Source organism: Staurois parvus, unplaced genomic scaffold (genome assembly GCF_062004578.1).
Source record: "Staurois parvus isolate SC_StPar_1 unplaced genomic scaffold, SC_StPar_1.0 ptg001051l, whole genome shotgun sequence".
NCBI lineage: Eukaryota > Metazoa > Chordata > Amphibia > Anura > Ranidae > Staurois > Staurois parvus.
The window spans coordinates 1,975,001-1,994,126 of NW_028318847.1; the positions used below are offsets into that span (position 1 = coordinate 1,975,001).

At 46.3% G+C, this 19,126-nt stretch overlaps 1 protein-coding gene across 1 annotated transcript in view; it reads left to right on the forward strand.

Moving 5' to 3' along the window:
- The window catches only part of LOC149440820 (transmembrane protein 272-like), a 40,310-nt gene extending 33,033 nt beyond the window's left edge, over nucleotides 1–7,277 (forward strand). The window contains exon 5 of the mRNA XM_089658118.1: nucleotides 7,078–7,277. Within this exon, the coding sequence (XP_089514244.1) occupies nucleotides 7,078–7,143 (66 nt within the window). The 3' untranslated portion in view covers nucleotides 7,144–7,277. The remainder of the gene's footprint in view (nucleotides 1–7,077) is intronic.
- Nucleotides 7,278–19,126: the final 11,849 nt, after the last annotated feature.

Sequence of the window (19,126 nt, forward strand, 5' to 3'; positions counted from 1 at the left end):
AGTGCCCCCGTGGGAGGTGCAAAAAGCTACGGTGCAAGGTCATATTATACAGCTGGCTGTGGCGCAGAAGTGGGACCTTCACTCTCTGCTAGCCTCTGCAGATGCTCATTGGAAGTCACACCCGTCCACAGCCCATAAACGAACACGGGGTGCCCTGGCGGCAGAGTTGAGTTTACTTGCTTCTTTAGGGGCTTAACGGGCCCTGTGTTGGACCAAACATACATTTTATACCTGTGCTAATAAACCAGGTCCGATGCTGGCTAGGAACTCAATTCCGTGGGGAAACCCCATAAACTGGTCCAATTGTGGCTCCCTGTGGGAGGCTACACCTCCGATCCCCAGCAGGTCGTCTCAAGTTTCGCAGACTTCCTTTCACACTTATATGCCAAAACCGGATCCCTTTCTGGTAGCTCAGGAGGAAGGGTTCTTTCAAGATCTACGACTCCCTGGATTGTCCGAAGCGGCACGGGTGGCCCTTAATGCAGGTGTAACTGTATCAGAAGTGCTTCAAGCTATCAAATCTTTACAGTCCACCGTGGCCCTGGGTCCTGATGGCTTTTCAGGTCTCTATTACAAGAAATTTGCAACCTTGTTGGTGCCTTTTTTGGCTGGTTATTTTAAAGAATTTCGACAGGGTTCTTTGCCTTTTCCAGAAGTGCTTAAAGCTCATATCTCAATAAATCCTAAGACAACGGAAGATGTCAAGGAAACGCAAGCCTTTCGGCCCATTTCTCTTCTTAATGCGGATCTGAAGATACTGGGCAAGATTCTCAGTCTTCGTATCAATAAATATTTGCAGAGTCTGGTCAACAGGGACCAAGTGGGATTCGTTCCTGGGAGGCAGGCAGGTTCATAAAATTGTTCATCTTGTACACCTTCTACAACAGTGCAAAATTCCAGGATTTTGATTATCTTTAGATATACACAAAGCTTTTGATTCCTTATCCTGGGAATATCTGCTGTTTGTGCTGTCCCGTTGGGGCTTTGGGGATTCTATCCTTTCCTGTATCCAGGCCTTGTATTCTTCCCCCTCAGCTTCAGTAAAGTATGCGGGGTATTTCTCAGATCCCTTTCCTATTTGGCAAGGGATGAGACAGGGATGACCCTTGTCTCCAGCGCTCTTTGTCCTGGCGCTTGAGCCACTGGCTTTGGTGCTCCGGGCGGATTGTAATATATCGGGTGTCCCTTACGTAGAACAGGTATTTAAGTTGAACCTCTTTGCGGATGATGCCCTCTTGACTCTCAATCTATTGATGACGCTTGCAAATGTACAACGGGTCCTTGCGTGTTTTTCGTTTATTTCGGGTCATCGCAATAATTTGGACAACACTATTGCTCTCAATATCACTTTGGCCTCAGATTTGGTTTCACGCCTACAATACCACATCCCTTACAAATGGGCTTTCTCTTCCCTGGACTACTTGGACATTCGTCTGACCCCCACTTATGACTTTGTTTACTGCAAATTATTATCCATTGCTTTGCTCTGTGTCCTCCCTTATGCAGTCATGGCAATTCCCGCAACTGTCCTGAATTGAACGGGTTAATTTGGTGAATATGACTATCCTGCCTAAATTGTTGCAGTATTTTCGTACCCTTCCAGTGCGGGTTCCTTCTCATTTTTCTCCAGTTACTTTAGGCAAGGATTATGCAATTTATCTGGGCTGACAGACGTCCTAGAGTCTCCAGAAACACACTTAGACTAAAGGGAGGTCTTGGGGTGCCTAATTTAGCTAAGTATTACCAGACGAGCCAGATTGCTCCCCTGTCTATGTTGCACGCTTCCTCAGATGTTCCTCTCTGGGTCCTTTTGGAACTACCTAACTGTGCCCCCGTTGGACATGGAGTTCCATTTTGCTCCATGGCCTATGAGTGTGGGATTCGTATATTTTGTTCTAATCCTTGTTAAATTGTTTACAAAAGTTAATAAAAAACATTGAAATACAAAAAAAAATGTAACTGGTATTTTGATGACATATTTTACAGGGCAAGAAAATAAATTGAAAACTGTTGATTCTGTGTAGCATAATTTGCATTACAGTATTTCCACTTTTGTTGATTTAAAAAAAAATCCTAATCCCCTCTGGTTGAGCAATGTATATTGTGTGTATTTTAACAAACTTTATAGCAGATTCTTACCTTTTGCTGCTCTGAAGGAATAGCATTTTGTCCAGTTTGCCCTTTGAATACTGATTCTGAAAAAGAGGAACTAGTTCAAATTCCGATTGCAGGGGATGCAGTTTGACTTGTATCTTAGCGCAGACTTCTGGGAAAATCAGTGAATCAATCACACAAGCAGAATATTGCATTTCTGGGGATGTTCAGATTGCCATATTGCATTACATTTTACAGAAAATTAGTGGCTGCAGCTGGAAAAGTAGTTTTAAAATAACATACAATTGCTACACAAGCCATATTGTAAATGTAATGTTATATATATTTTTTTCTACAAAACTGGAGTTACCTTTATATTGTACCTCTTACTCCTTGCCCATAGAGGTTAATCCAGAATCTTATAAATGGGTCAAAAAATGATTACTTTATTCACTTTAATTTATGCCCATCTTAATTGTAAAAATTGTGCGCAGCAGGGACATGGAACCTGTACGTGACAGCCATTTTGTTTTTCATGAGCAGTGATCTTCCTCCCCTCCCTCCTCCTGAAAACTGTCGACTTTGTAGCTGTACGTTTTTACAAACTTCAAAAGAGCCTCTTATCTTAACTAAAATACAATAGATGCAGCGTCCAGACCTGGTCAGAGCTGTAAACAGTTAGTCTTGGCAGGATGCTTTTTTCCACGAACCATGAAAAACTCTTCTCTCTGACCTATTGTAAAACAATAACTAAATCAAGCCTGCCACACATGATGTGTAAGGCCATTTAACCGTTTCAATACCGTGCAATTTTACACCTTCCTGCCCAGGCCAGTTTTCAGGTTTCAGCGCTCTCACACTTTGAATGACAATTGCGCGGTCATACAACATTGTACCCAAACTAAAATTTGATCATTTTCTTCACACAACTAGAGCTTTCTTTTGGTGGTATTTAATCACCGCTGGGGTTTTTATTTTTTGCTAAATTAACAAAAAAAGACCAAAAATTTTGAAAAAAAAACAAATTTTTCTTTGTTTCTGTTATAAAAGTTTACAAATAAATAATTCTTCATAAATTTAGGCCGAGATGTATTCTGCTACATGTCTTTGGTGAAAATAACCCAAATTATAATGTATTTTTTAGTTTGTAGGAAAGTTATAGAGTTCACAAACTATGGTATAGATCTGAATATTGATCAATCCTGAAGTACTGACAGCCAATCTAATATCTTGAGGTCCAAGAATGTCAGAACAGTACAGATATCCCCCAAATGACCCCTTTTTGCAGAGTAGACAGTCCGACGTACTTCATAAGAGGCATGGCGAGTTTTTTGAAGTTGTATTTTTTTGTCATAATTTTTCGGAAAATGAAAAAATTAAAAAAATTATTTTCACTATTTATTTTTTTTACATACTGTCACCAGTGCAGTACAGCGTCATCATATAACTGGCATGGCGGTGAACAGCGACACTGACTGGTGACAGTATGAAAAAAATATATATATATTTTTTTTTTTTAATTTTTTTTTTTTATTATTTAATTTTTAGTACATTTTTTTTATATTTTTTTAAGATTTTTTTTCATATTTTACTATGACCAAAATAGTACAATGTTACCATAGTAACACTGTACTACTTTGGGGAAGTGATCAGTATTTTTTTTTTTTTTTTTTTTTTTACACAATTTGCTTATAGCAAAGAATTACTTTGCTATAAGCAAGCATTTACCTGAATGAAATCGATTCATTCAGCTTTTCTTTTTTTTTTTTTTGTGCTTAGGTGTGATTTGGTCACAGCTAATCACATGACATGTGCATGTGATTAGCTGTGACCATTCACAGCTAGGCACTAGTATACAATGGATGACATCATGAATGAAGCCATCCATTGTATACAACTGTCATGTGACCTGCTGTGATTGGTCACAGCAGGTCACATGGTACCGGCAACGGGAGCCGGTACTCGGATCTGTCATCGGCCGTGTCCGAGGTGCACGGGCGGTGACAGATCGCACTGCTGCGTCGCTCTGCAACCGTGCAAACCGCGCATGTGTGGGAGCACGCCAAATGGCGTGCACCCGGAAAGCTGCAGCGCTTTTCAAGCCGCCAAACGGCCATTGGCCGGGCGGCTAATGGTTAAGCTCTAGGAATGCAAAGCATGCCATAAAACATCTATTCCACAACCTATCAATTCCACATACAATTCATGGAATACAACAGGAACAGGATACATTTATATTCGGTATATACAGTTGTGTTCAAAATAACAGCAGTGTGTTGGAAAAAAGTGAATAAAGCTCAAAATCCTTCTAATAGCTTTTATTTCCATACACACAAATGCATTGGGAACACTACACATTCTATTCCAAATCAAAACATGAAGAAAAATATATCAAATTTGTGTTGTTCCTCTAAAAAAAAAAAATGGAAGAAAAGTGAATATTAGACTGTTCAAAAAAAAAAGCAGTGTTTGTATTCTTCTTTACAAACTCAAACATTCACTATATAAACTGAAAAATGTTTGAAGATTTAGCTTCCTTTGAATCACTTAATTAATATTTAGTTGTATAAGCAATGTTTCTGAGAACTGCTGTACATCTGTGTTGCATGTAGTCAACCAACTTCTGGTACCTGTGAACAGGTATTCCAGCCCAGGATGATTGGACTACATTCCACAGTTTTTCTATATTTCTTGGTTTTGCCTCAGAAACTGCATTTTTGATGTCACCCCACAAGTTTTCTATTGGATTAAGATCCGGGGATTGGGCTGGCCACTCCATAACGTCAATCTTGTTGGTCTGGAACCAAGATGTTGCACGTTTACTGGTATGTTTGGGGTTGTTGTCTTGTTGGAACACTCATTTCAAAGGCATTTCCTCTTCAGCATAAGGCAGCATGACCTCTTCAAGTATTCTAATGTATTCAAACTGATCCATAATCCCTGGTATGCGATAAATAGGACCAACACCGTAGTATGAGAAACCTCCCCATATCATGATGCTTGCGCAACCATGCTTCACTGTCTTCAGTGTACTGTGGCTTGAATTCAGTGTTTGGGGGTCGTCTGACAAACTGTCTCTGGCTACTAGACCCAAAAAGAACAATCTTACTTTCATCCGTCCACACAATGTTACACCATTTCTTTTTAGGCCAGTCAATGTGCTCTTTGGCAAATTGTAACCTCTTCAGCACACGTCTTTTTTTTTTTCAACAGTGGGACTTTGCGGGGGGTTCTTGCAGATAGCTTGGCTTCACATAGGCGTCTTCTAAGTGTAACCGTACTCACAGGTAACTTTAGACCTTCTTTGATCTTCCTGGAGCTGATTGTTGGCTGAGTCCTTGCCATTTTGGCTATTCTTCTATCCATTCGAATGGTAGTTTTTCACTTTCTTTCAGGTTTTGGTTGCCATTTTAAAGCATTTGCGATCATTTTAGCTGAGCAGCCTATCATTTTCTGCACTTCTTTATATGTTTTCCCCTCTCCAATCAACTTTTTACTCAAGGTACGCTGTTCTTCTGAACAAGGTCTGGAACTACCCATTTTCCTCAGAATTTCAGAGAGAAATGCACTGTAACCAGCATGTACAACGTTTGCTGCCTTCCTTCCTTAAATAACAACAATAATTGCCACCTGTTTTTTAAAGAATGAATGACCTCACTAATAGAACGCCACACTGCTATTATTTTGAACATGCCCCTTTCAATTAGTGATTCAATTACACAGAATCAGCAGCATGCATGTCATGACTGTTGGGTCTGTTGGATTTCTATTACTCTACTACAACTGTCAGTAAATTATTTGAATATTTTAGAAATATCATTTCTACCAAAAACAGTGATTGATCAGGTTAGTGATGTCTGACTGCTATTATTTTGAACACAACTGTATTTGAATGTGGAATATCATACCGAATAAATCAAGGTCATACCCTAGCACATTATGAAAGGCGAGAAAGTAGTCACCTCCATCCTGGATTGCAAAGGTTTGCTGTGTTTTTGGTATCCCTGGATACAAAATATAATTCTGAATAATATTTTGCCATGTTCTAGAATACTATCTGCACGTATTGGAAGTTATTATATGGAAATGTTAGTGTAAAACTGTATTTTAGAATTGGTCACAAATGTACAGGCCTCCCAGCACCCATCCCTTACACCTGATTATTGGTTAGTTGGTCTCTGTCCACACCCCCTTAATATCACAGACTGAATGCATCTAGTAAGAAAGCCATCAAGGAAAAATGTTGCCATGGCTTTCTTGGACAATTGGACAACTGGCTAAAACCAGCAAGTATTATTCCTTCTCAATTCCTTTTTTATTTCTCTGTTGCTTTATTGTTCTCTTTTATGTCTTTGTAACATCCCTTTCTGTAAATTATTTTAATTGCACCATTTGACCTTTTCAGTAATAAACCCTATTTTGGAAAGTACATTAAAAAGCCTTAGAGATAAGTTTAACAAACCTAAAGAATCCCTCTCTTGAAGAGTGCTACTGTATGATATAATCCTCTGTAACACACACTGTCACCACAGACAGGTATATTCAGAGGCTTATTGTTCACATTTGTTCTTGTTAGCTTTGGGAATATACTGTAAACCTTTCACAGTGTTTTCTAGTGGAAGTTTGGAGTTTGAAGGGTTAATTGTGTAATTAACCTAACCAAGTGATGATCACGGTCAGGCTGCTGTCATGTAGATTGTGGTCCCGCAAGCTGGAAAATCTTTGTTGAGGGTGTAACTGAGAGTGGCATTGTTACACAAGTGACAGCGTGGTGTGAGAGTGCCTGGTCTTTTGTCACGCATTGGTGAGAAAGGCAGCGGTCAGGCACCGCATTTGTCACATTTAATATACAGTATTTTTCAATAATTTCCCAAACAATTATATGCACCACAAATAAATTGGGTTATGTTCTAGATACATTCAAATAGTTAGTTGTGTCTAACAAAAACAAAAATAACAATGAGCTTTTTTTTCTTGTTTTAGTCAGCACGTATGGCTATGGATTCTAAAACAGAAGAGGAACATCTCATCTCAGCACAAAATTGTTGACACAGTGAAAATCACTGCAGTTTGATGGATAAATAATTCAATTTGATGAAAGCACACATTGTAAAAAAAAAATTAATGTTAATGTTTTTCTTTTGAGGATGGTTTTGTTCCACATAAATGTAGTTGCAACCCAAGTGTTTCTAGTACTATTCTTTTCTTGAGTTAAAACACTGACGACAATGTATAAGGACTGTCTATAAAAAAAAAAAAAAAAAAAAAAAAAGGTTAAATCTAAAGGCCAAGATAAACTTAGAATTAGGTGGGGCATATAAAATCTGTTTCTCCAGATGCTTTATTTGCATCAGAAATAAGTTTGTCAAAACTTCACCAGTCATGGATCTATTTTGGGGAAAGCAGAACTATACAGTCTTCACAAGTTATGATTATCTTTCAAATACAAAGTATAACTCTATTGGCCACAGATTCATCTGGGGGTGTTCTGTCTCTCCAATCTAAGCATTGAAAGTGTGATCTCTGTAACTTTCAGTTGTGATGAGATAACGATAACTCCAATCTTAGTTGAATAACACTGGCAGTAACTCGATCCAGACGGCACCTTGTAGATCTTGTGAAGTTTATTCCATAAACTGAGAGAATCTTACAACAATGAACATCGGATAGGTCAAAAGATCACAATGTGATCTACTTCCATAAGACAGGTGGCTAGAAGCTGAAATGCATTACTGGGAAATGAATAACAGGGTGGGGCTAGCTATACAGCATGACCTAACCAAAGGAAAGGGAGGAGCAGAGACAAAATACAAAGAACACTTAAAGGCATATGACAGAGGGTGAGTTACAGGAACCATCCGTGGGGATCTTCCCAATAAGATAAAGTAAAGCTCTAGTGTTCATAAACATAAACCAATCTGCATTATGCACAGTGACACAACATCAAAGTGTTATTAAAATGTCACAAATTGGAAAATAAGTTTTGCTTTGGCCACCCCGTTTACTTCTGTACCTACTACAACAGCTAATAGGGGAGACATGAATATCGATGTGCAAAATTCTTTTATTACAATAACATTTTTTTAAATTTTATTTTAACCACTTGTCTACTGGGTACATATACCTCCTTTCTGCCCAGCCCAGCTTTCAGCGCTGTCACACTTTGAACGACAATTGCACGGTCATACAACATTGTACCCATATGAAATTTTTTTCACACAAATAGAGCTTTCTTTTGGTGGTATTTAATCACCACTGTGTGTTTGTTTTTTTTTTTTATTTTTTGCGCTTTAAACAAAAAGAGCAAAAAATTTGGAAAAAAAAAAATGTTTTCTTTGTTTCTATTATAAAATTTTGCAAACCGGTAATTTTTCTTCTTCACTGATGTGCATTGATGAGGCTGCACTGATGGACACTGATAGGTGGCACTGGTGATACTCCACTGATATGCAGCAATGATGGGCACTGCTGGGTGTTTGTGGGTGGCACTGCTGGGCACAGGTGGGTGGTACTGCTGGGCACTGATCATCAGTGCCGATCTGTTTTCTGACAATTGCCAGATTTTCGGCAGTATTTCCTAACGCTGTGACAGCGTGAGGAAAGTACAACCGACAACTGAATTTACCCAGTGATCTGCTGTGTCATTAGACACAGCTGCTCATGGTAAAAGGCCGCTGTGATTGGCCTTTTACCACATCACGTGATCAGTTGTGGCCGTAGGACACCGATCATGGAGATCGCTGGGGGTGCATTCTGGGAGGACGTGATATTACTCCCTCCCAGAACCGGACAACCACACTGTAGCCATAATTTGGCTATAGGCCAATTTTGTCAAGTGGTTAATGCATATGTAACTCCTCCGTTTAACCGCTTAAGCTCCGGAAGATTTTATTTATAAATTTAGTCATGGCAGTGACCAGCGACTTAGAGTTGGACTGGACTGGCAATCTGACACTGACACTTTGTGGGAACTGACTGACAACAATAATGGCACTAATACACGTATCCATGCTAACAATATACACTGTACTAAAGACACTGGCTAGGAAGGAGTTTAAACTCTAGGGACAATCAAAGGGTTAACTGTGTGCCTATCAATGTGTAAAGTGTGCTGCTATTACTAACACAGGGCTCTCTTCTGTCATTTTGCTTGGCCGATCACTGGGTCCTGACAATAAATCATTGGCTGGGATCTGCTGATTGGCCTGTGCTGTAGCAAAGGCAGCATAGTCAGGGTGGTGGGCGCGCATGAGCCCCCTACCCGGAAATTTCAGATCAAGTACATGTAGATTTGTGTATACATAATAATATTATGTAAACATAAATGACCCCCTTTTTTTTTTTCTTTCTTCAATTATCACATTTCCTCTGTTCTCAGCTGCAAAGAGAAGATGGGAGGGGGGGAGAAACAGTGTTACACTTATCTTCTCACTGAATGGCTATGCAAGGTTGTCAGCAGACGTCATTGGAGGTGAGCCAGCTAAGTTCACAGCACAGGCAGCAAACTGACCATGCTGTATCATGCCTGGTGTAGTCAGTTTTTGTATTTCAATGGTTTTTATTAATTTTAAACAGTATAAAACAGAGGCAACAAAACACGCCCACGCAGGGGCTATCAATTGCACCGATAGAAAATGTATAATAGAGCAGACAACGCTCTAATTCCAATAAGGCAAAACGTATGCCCACGTAGGGGCTATCAATGGCACATAGGTTACAATAACATCAGTGAAACTCAGATTATCGCAACTAAAGACAGCTGTCCACTGTCACATCAAAACAAACAGAAAAGGAAAGAAGAAAAGCAGAGAATAAAGAAAGAGAAAAAACAAAAACACACACCAGAGAGCAAGGGTCCATGAGCGCCAATACAAAACTCCATCACCTCCCTACACTGGCCGGGGGGAGCGTGGGAAAGGCATATTGCAACCACGGTTCCCATATTTTCAAAAATTTATGTTGAGAGTCATTGCATATACTCGACATCTGTTCATTGAGCATCATAGTAGTCATACGATCCCACACCCCCTGAAAAAGTACAAACGGACTCTTCCAGGCCTGGGCAATTGTCCTAGTGGCCGATAAAAACAAATAGGAAGCCAATCGCTGCTGATGAGCCAAGAGGCCCGGTATGGGGCAATGAAGCAAAGCATACCGAGCATCCCGGCGTATGGAGAGATGAAACAAAGTGAAAAGGAGGCCAAACACACGAGACCAAAAACGAACCAACCTCGGGCATGACCACCAGATATGCAGTACATCGCCACGATGGCCACAACCCCGAAAACATCGATCACTACAGGCAGGGTTAGCCTGGGCCAAACGAGCCGGCACCCAATACCAACGAAACAATACCTTATAGGCTGCTTCCAGCGTGGACGTATTAAACGAACATTTAGCTATGAGTGACCAGGCTTTATTCCAGTCCTCCAGATCCACAGCCACTCCCAGGTCGCGTTCCCACTGAACTACATATGAAAGAGAAGTGTGCGACGAGCATCTGTTCAAAGCTGCGTAAAGAAGGGAGATAAGGCCCGGGGCGCCCGGACGCTGCTGGCAAAGCCGTTCAAAGGCAGATGTCTGATATGGGAAAGCAGAAGTGGCCCTCAGCGAGAGTAGCCAGTGCCGCAATTGAAGGTACCGAAAAAATTCTGCTGGGGGAACATCCCAAGACTCCCGGAGGACATTCCAGGTGGGAAAGGACCGAAAAATCAAAAAGTGTCGCACCTGTGAGAAACCATGAGCCACCCACCAAGAAAATGCCCTCGGGTGATCTAGACCCGGCGGGAAAAGAGGGTTATTAACGATTGGAAGCAAGGGCAAGAAAGGTGACATCAGGCCACTGGAGTAACGTACCGAGTCCCAGACTCGTAGGCCATGGAGCAACATCGGACTCAGCGCCGTAGGGCGCAGGGCAGGGGGAAGCCATAGAAGTGTCGATAGTGCGATAGGGGCACAATTAGGCAGTTCCAGCAGGACCCAGAGAGGAACATCGGAGGAAGCGTGCAACATAGACAGCGGGGCAATTTGGCTGGCCTGATAATACTTAGTTACATTGGGTACCCCAAGACCACCTTGAAGTCTATGAGCAAAGAGCGTATTTCTAGAAACTCTGGGATGCTTATTGGCCCAGATAAAACGCATAAACTTCACCTGAAGCAACCGAAGAAAATGAGGGGGAACTTGCACTGGGAGGGTGCGAAAATAATATAACAATTTCGGCAAGATGGTCATTTTCACTGAATGAACCCGTCCTATCCAAGACAGGTGCGGAAATTGCCAGGAATGCATAAGAGAAGATAAGGAGCTAAGCAAAGGATAATAATTTGCAGCAAAAAGGGAGTCATAGGTGGGGGTCAAGCGAATGCCCAAGTATTCAAGAGAAGAGGAAGCCCACCGGTAAGGGAAGTGGGATTGTAGGCGCGAAACCAAATCTGAAGCCAAAGTAATATTGAGAGCAACGGTTTTATCCAAATTAATACGTAGACCCGAGATCAAGGAAAAGCGCTCAAGAACCCGTTGCAAATTAGGAAGCGTCGTCAGAGGATTAGTAAGGGTCAAGAGGGCATCGTCCGCAAAGAGGCTCAGCTTAAACTCCTGTCCCGCGTATGGAACCCCCGATACATTGCAGTCGGTCCGGAGCACTAAAGCCAGTGGCTCAAGCGCCAGGACAAAGAGCGCCGGGGACAGCGGGCAGCCCTGCCTCGTCCCTCGCCCAACAGGAAAGGGATCCGAGAAATACCCAGCGTATTTAACGGAAGCCGAAGGAAAGGAATACAAGGCTTGAATCCAAGAGAGAATAGAATCCCCGAAACCCCAGCGAGACAGCACAAACTGCAGATATTCCCAGGATAGAGAATCAAAAGCTTTATATATGTCCAAGGACAGTAAGAATCCTGGGATTTTCCGTTGTTGCAGAAAATGTATAAGATGGACCACCTTACGGACATTATCACCCGCCTGCCTCCCGGGGACGAACCCTACTTGGTCCCTGTGGACCAGGCTACACAAATATTTATTGATGCGAAAACTAAGGATCTTGCCCAATATTTTCAAGTCTTCATTAGGAAGAGAGATGGGCCGGAAGGCTTGCGGTTCCTGGACATCAGCGGTCGTCCTAGGAATCATAGAGATATGTGCCCTAAGTGCGTCCGGAGAGGGCAAGGAGCCCTGTCGTAACTCATTAAAGTAGGCAGCTAAAAAGGGCGCCAATAGGGCTGAGAATTTTTTATAATAGAGACCGGAGAAGCCGTCTGGACCTGGGGCCGCGGTGGACCATAAAGATTTGATTGCTTGTAGCACTTCCGGTACGGTGACACCTGCGTTGAGGGCCACCTGTGCTGCCTCGGTTAATCCAGGAAGATGGAGGTCCTGAAAGAATGCCTCTGCCTGGGCCACAGGGAAGGGATCTGGGGCAGCATAGAGGCGCGAAAGGAAGTCCGAGAATCGGGAAACAATCTGCTGGGGATTAGAAGTACAGCCACCCGTGGAAAGTCGAAGCCGAATCGGTTTATGGGGTTTCCCCACAGAATTGAGTTTCCTGGCTAGCATGGGACCGGGCTTATTAGTAGAGATGAGCGAAGTATTCAAAAATTCGATTCAGCGAATTCGTGGAAAAATTTCGATTCGAGTCGAATATATTCGCTGTGAATTTAACTTAAAAAAGGGTGTTTCTAGGCTTCAGAGAGACTTAATATTAGTGCTGAACACTGTACCTTTAATTTAAATGCCCTTGGAGTCTGCTGGGGAAGAGAAATAATACTGTCAGTCAGTATGACATGCAGATGAGTGCCGTCGATCTTAGAATCACCGCACACTTCACTCATTTGGGCAGTCACGGGGCCAAAACCAGAGTGTGGAGCCACAGTGTGGCGGTGGAGGCAGCAGCAATGGGAGGCCATACAGCACCCTATGACAAAAATGGAAACCACCAGCAGTGTGAGGAGACCTGAAAGTGGCACATGGCAGAGTGTGGCGATAGAGACAGCAGCAATGGGAGGCCGTACAGGGACCCATGACACACTCTGGACCTGGCAGCAGCGTGAGGAGGCGGTACAGGGGCCCATGGCAGATTACGGGCCTGGCAGCAGCAATGGGAGGCCGTACAGGGACCCATGACACACTCTGGACCTGGCAGCAGCATGGGGAGGCGGTACAGGGGCCCATGACAGATTACGGGCCTGGCAGCAGCATGAGGAGTCGGTACGGGGGCCCATGACACACTCTGGACCTGGCAGCAGCATGAGGAGGCGGTACAGGGGCGCATGACAGATTACGAGCCTGGCAGCAGCAACTTGGACAGGAGGACGTTCAGCTTCTGCACCGTCTGGTGCGTGCTCGCAAACTGTTGTCTCTTGGAAACGGATTCCAAGAAAGACTGCTGACGGAATCCGTGAAGATGAGTAGCAGGAGAAGGAGCATCTGAACGAGCGGAATATGCCAACAAGCGACAACAGGGGCCCATGACAGATTACGGGCCTGGCAGCAGCATGAGGAGTCGGTACGGGGGCCCATGGCAGATTAGGGGCCTGGCAGCAGCTATGGGAGGCCCGTAATCTGCCAGCACCCTATGACAAAAAATGGAACCCACCAGCAGTGTGAGGAGACCTGAAAGTGGCACATGGCAGAGTGTGGCGATGGAGACAGCAGCAATGGGAGGCCGTACAGGGACCCATGAGAGACTCTGGACCTGGCAGCAGCATGAGGAGGCGGTATAGGGGCCCATGGCAGATTAGGGGCCTGGCAGCAGCTATGGGAGGCCCGTAATCTGCCAGCACCCTATGACAAAAAATGGAATACACCAGCAGTGTGAGGAGACCTGAAAGTGGCACATGGCAGAGTGTGGCGATGGAGACAGCAGCAATGGGAGGCCGTACAGGGACCCATGAGAGACTCTGGACTTGGCAGCAGCATGAGGAGGCGGTATAGGGGCCCATGGCAGATTAGGGGCCTGGCAGCAGCTATGGGAGGCCCGTAATCTGCCAGCACCCTATGACAAAAAATGTAACACACCAGCAGTGTGAGGAGACCTGAAAGTGGCACATGTTTGGGGCATGATTCATGGCGGATTTAGTCAGTTGTGTCAGGAACTGGTGGTTTGAAATCCAGACTAATCCACGCCTGATTCATTTTCACAAACGTCAGTCTCTCCACACTTTGGGTGGACAGTCGTGTCCTCCGCGGAGTTGCAATACCTCCTGCCGCACTAAACACGCGCTCCGATGCCACGCTACTGGCCGGGCATGACAGCCTTTCAAGGGCAAATTCAGCTAGTTGGGGCCAAAGGTCAAGTTTCGTTGCCCAGTAGTCAAGGGGATTGTCTACCTCGGTTGGCAGGGTGCTGTCCAAGTAGGCCTAAGCCTGTTGTTTGAGGTCCTGCTCCAGGTCCACCTGATGCTGCTGCTGCTGCTGCTGCGGCTGGTTAGTAGTTTCCTCACTGCGCTGGTGAAGAAAGCTACTCATCATCGACTGCAGCCTGAGGCAGCCGCTGCTGGTGGAGCTGCCACTGCTCCTACCACCCCTCCCCTGCTGCCATGGCAGCGGAACACGAGCGCACAGGGCCCACAGTGTCTGAGGATGGACGTTGGCGCAGACAGGCAGAGACCAGCTGACTACATAGGTGGTTTTTATAGTACGTTATTTTGGCCTCCCTCTCAGCAGGTGTGAAAAAGGCCACCATTTTTGAACGGTAGCGAGGGTCCAACAAGGTGGACAGCCAAAAGTCATCCCTCTGTCTGATGGTTATTATTCGGCTGTCGCTACGCAAGCAACCGAGCATGCTATGGGCCATTTGTGCCAGGGAATGCGAGGGACTCAATGCCTCCATCTCCACAGCATACTGCCACGGTGCGTCTGGGTCCTCTGTCTCCTCCTCCTCCTCCTCTACCAGATGCTCCTGCTCCTCCACTCCTGTCCGCTGAGTGGAAAAACCACCCATTTCACTCAATAATTCCTGAGCACAAATGTCCTCCTCTACCTCCTCCTCTTCTTCCTGTCCTGCCCCCACAGGGGTCATGTGGCGTTGAGATCTGTGCGCCACGTCTACCGCACCCTGACCAGCCATTGTTAACAGCATTTGTTCCAGGACGTGCAACAGAGGAATGACGTCGTTCATCCCATAGTCCTGCCGACTCACGAATAGCGTGGCCTCCTCAAAGGGCCTGAGCAAGCGCAGGTGTCACGCATGAGCTGCCAATGGCTGACATCTAAGTTACACAGGGAGTACCTTTATCCGCTTTTAACATCAGGAAATCTGTGATGGCCTTTCGCTGTTCGTAAAGGCGGTCTAACATATGTAGGGTTGAATTCTACCTTGTTGCAACGTCACAGCATGAGGAGTCGGTACGGGGGCCCATGGCAGATTACGTGCCTGGCAGCAGCAATGGGAGGCCCGTAATCTGCCAGCACCCTATGTCAAAAAATTCAACACACCAGCAGTGTGAGGAGACCTGAAAGTGGCACATGGCAGAGTGTGGCTATGGAGACAGCAGCAATGGGAGGCCGTACAGGGACCCATGACACACTCTGGACTTGGCAGCAGCATGAGGAGGCGGTATAGGGGCCCATGGCAGATTAGGGGCCTGGCAGCAGCTATGGGAGGCCCGTAATCTGCCAGCACCCTATGTCAAAAAATTCAACACACCAGCAGTGTGAGGAGACCTGAAAGTGGCACATGGCATGAGAGACTGTGGACCTGGCAGCAGCATGAGGAGGCGGTATAGGGGCCCATGGCAGATTAGGGGCCTGGCAGCAGCTATGGGAGGCCCGTAATCTGCCAGCACCCTATGTCAAAAAATTGAACACACCAGCAGTGTGAGGAGACCTGAAAGTGGCACATGGCAGAGTGTGGCGATGGAGACAGCAGCAATGGGAGGCCGTACAGGGACCCATGAGAGACTCTGGACCTGGCAGCAGCATGAGGAGGCGGTATATAGGGGCCCATGGCAGATTAGGGGCCTGGCAGCAGCTATAGGAGGCCCGTAATCTGCCAGCACCCTATGTCAAAAAATTCTACACACCAGCAGTGTGAGGAGACCTGAAAGTGGCACATGGCAGAGTGTGGCGATGGAGACAGCAGCAATGGGAGGCCGTACAGGGACCCATGAGAGACTCTGGACTTGGCAGCAGCATGAGGAGGCGGTATATAGGGGCCCATGGCAGATTAGGGGCCTGGCAGCAGCTATGGGAGGCCCGTAATCTGCCAGCACCCTATGTCAAAAAATTCTACACACCAGCAGTGTGTGAGGAGACCTGAAAGTGGCACATGGCAGAGTGTGGCGATGGAGACAGCAGCAATGGGAGGCCGTACAGGGACCCATGAGAGACTCTGGACCTGGCAGCAGCATGAGGAGGCGGTATATAGGGGCCTATGGCAGATTAGGGGCCTGGCAGCAGCTATAGGAGGCCCGTAATCTGCCAGCACCTTATGTCAAAAAATTCTACACACCAGCAGTGTGAGGAGACCTGAAAGTGGCACATGGCAGAGTGTGGCGATGGAGACAGCAGCAATGGGAGGCCGTACAGGGACCCATGAGAGACTCTGGACCTGGCAGCAGCATGAGGAGGCGGTATATAGGGGCCTATGGCAGATTAGGGGCCTGGCAGCAGCTATAGGAGGCCCGTAATCTGCCAGCACCCTATGTCAAAAAATTCTACACACCAGCAGTGTGAGGAGACCTGAAAGTGGCACATGGCAGAGTGTGGCGATGGAGACAGCAGCAATGGGAGGCCGTACAGGGACCCATGAGAGACTCTGGACCTGGCAGCAGCATGAGGAGGCGGTATATAGGGGCCTATGGCAGATTAGGGGCCTGGCAGCAGCTATAGGAGGCCCGTAATCTGCCAGCACCCTATGTCAAAAAATTCTACACACCAGCAGTGTGAGGAGACCTGAAAGTGGCACATGGCAGAGTGTGGCGATGGAGACAGCAGCAATGGGAGGCCGTACAGGGACCCATGACAGACTCTGTACCTGGCAGCAGCATGAGGAGGCGGTATATAGGGGCCCATGGCAGATTAGGGGCCTGGCAGCAGCTATGGGAGGCCCGTAATCTGCCAGCACCCTATGTCAAAAAATTGAAAACACAAGCAGTGTTAAGAGACCTGAATGTGGCACATGGCAGAGTGTGGCGATGGAGACAGCAGCAATGGGAGGCCGTACAGGGACCCATGACAGACTCTGGACCTGGCAGCAGCATGAGGAGGCGGTATAGGGGCCCATGGCAGATTAGGGGCCTGGCAGCAGCTATTGGAGGCCCGTAATCTGCCAGCACCCTATGTCAAAAAATTGAACACACCAGCAGTGTGAGGAGACCTGAAAGTGGCACATGGCATGAGAGACTGTGGACCTGGCAGCAGCATGAGGAGGCGGTATAGGGGCCCATGGCAGATTAGGGGCCTGGCAGCAGCTATGGGAGGCCCGTAATCTGCCAGCACCCTATGACAAAAAATGTAACACACCAGCAGTGTGAGGAGACCTGAAAGTAGCACATGTTTGGGGCATGATTCATGGCGGATTTAGTCAGTTGTGTCAGGAACTGGTGGTTTGAAATCCAGACTAATCCACGCCTGATTCATTTTCACAAACGTGAGTCTCTCCACACTTTGGGTGGACAGTCGTGTCCTCCGCGGAGTTACAATACCTCCTGCCGCACTAAACACGCGCTCCGATGCCACGCTACTGGCCGGGCATGACAGCCTTTCAAGGGCAAATTCAGCTAGTTGGGGCCAAAGGTCAAGTTTCGTTGCCCAGTAGTCAAGGGGATTGTCTACCTCGGTTGGCAGGGTGCTGTCCAAGTAGGCCTAAGCCTGTTGTTTGAGGTCCTGCTCCAGGTCCACCTGATGCTGCTGCTGCTGCGGCTGGTTAGTAGTTTCCTCACTGTGCTGGTGAAGAAAGCTACTCATCATCGACTGCAGACTGAGGCAGCCGCTGCTGGTGGAGCTGCCACTGCTCCTACCACCCCACCCCTCCCCTGCTGCCATGGCAGCGGAACGCGAGCGCACAGGGCCCACAGTGTCTGAGGATGGAAGTTGGCGCAGAAAGGCAGAGACCAGCTGACTACATAGGTGGTTTTTATAGTACGTTATTTTGGCCTCCCTCTCAGCAGGTGTGAAAAAGGCCACCATTTTTGAACGGTAGCGAGGGTCCAACAAGGTGGACAGCCAAAAGTCATCCCTCTGTCTGATGGTTATTATTCGGCTGTCGCTACGCAAGCAACCGAGCATGCTATGGGCCATTTGTGCCAAGGAATGCGAGGGACTCCCTGCCTCCATCTCCACAGCATACTGCCACGGTGCGTCTGGGTCCTCTGTCTCCTCCTGCTCCTCCTCTACCAGATGCTCCTGCTCCTCCACTCCTGTCCGCTGAGTGGAAAAACCACCCATTTCACTCAATAATTCCTGAGCACAAATGTCCTCCTCTACCTCCTCCTCTTCTTCCTGTCCTGCCCCCACAGGGGTCATGTGGCGTTGAGATCGGTGCGCCACGTCTACCGCACCCTGACCAGCCATTGTTAACAGCATTTGTTCCAGGACGTGCAACAGAGGAATGATGTCGTTCATCCCATAGTCCTGCCGACTCACGAATAGCGTGGCCTCCTCAAAGGGCCTGAGCAAGCGGCAGGTGTCACGCATGAGCTGCCAATGGCTGACATCGAAGTTACACAGGGGAGTACCTTTATCCGCTTGTAACATCAGGAAATCGGTGATGGCCTTTCGCTGTTCGTAAAGGCGGTCTACCATGTGTAGGGTTGAATTCCACCTTGTTGCAACGTCGCAGATCAGGCGATGCTGTGGAATTCCGTTCTGCCGCTGCACCTCAAGGAGGGTGTGCTTTGCGGTGTAGGAATGGCTGAAATGCAGGCAAAGTTTACGTGACATTTTAAGGATGTCTTGCAGTGGGATGGTGGATTTTAGGAACCGCTTGACAACCAGATTGAACACGTGAGCCATGCATGGCGCATGGCACAACCTTACTTGACGCAGAGCAGACACCATGTTCTTTCCGTTGTCGGTCAACATGGTTCCCATTTTC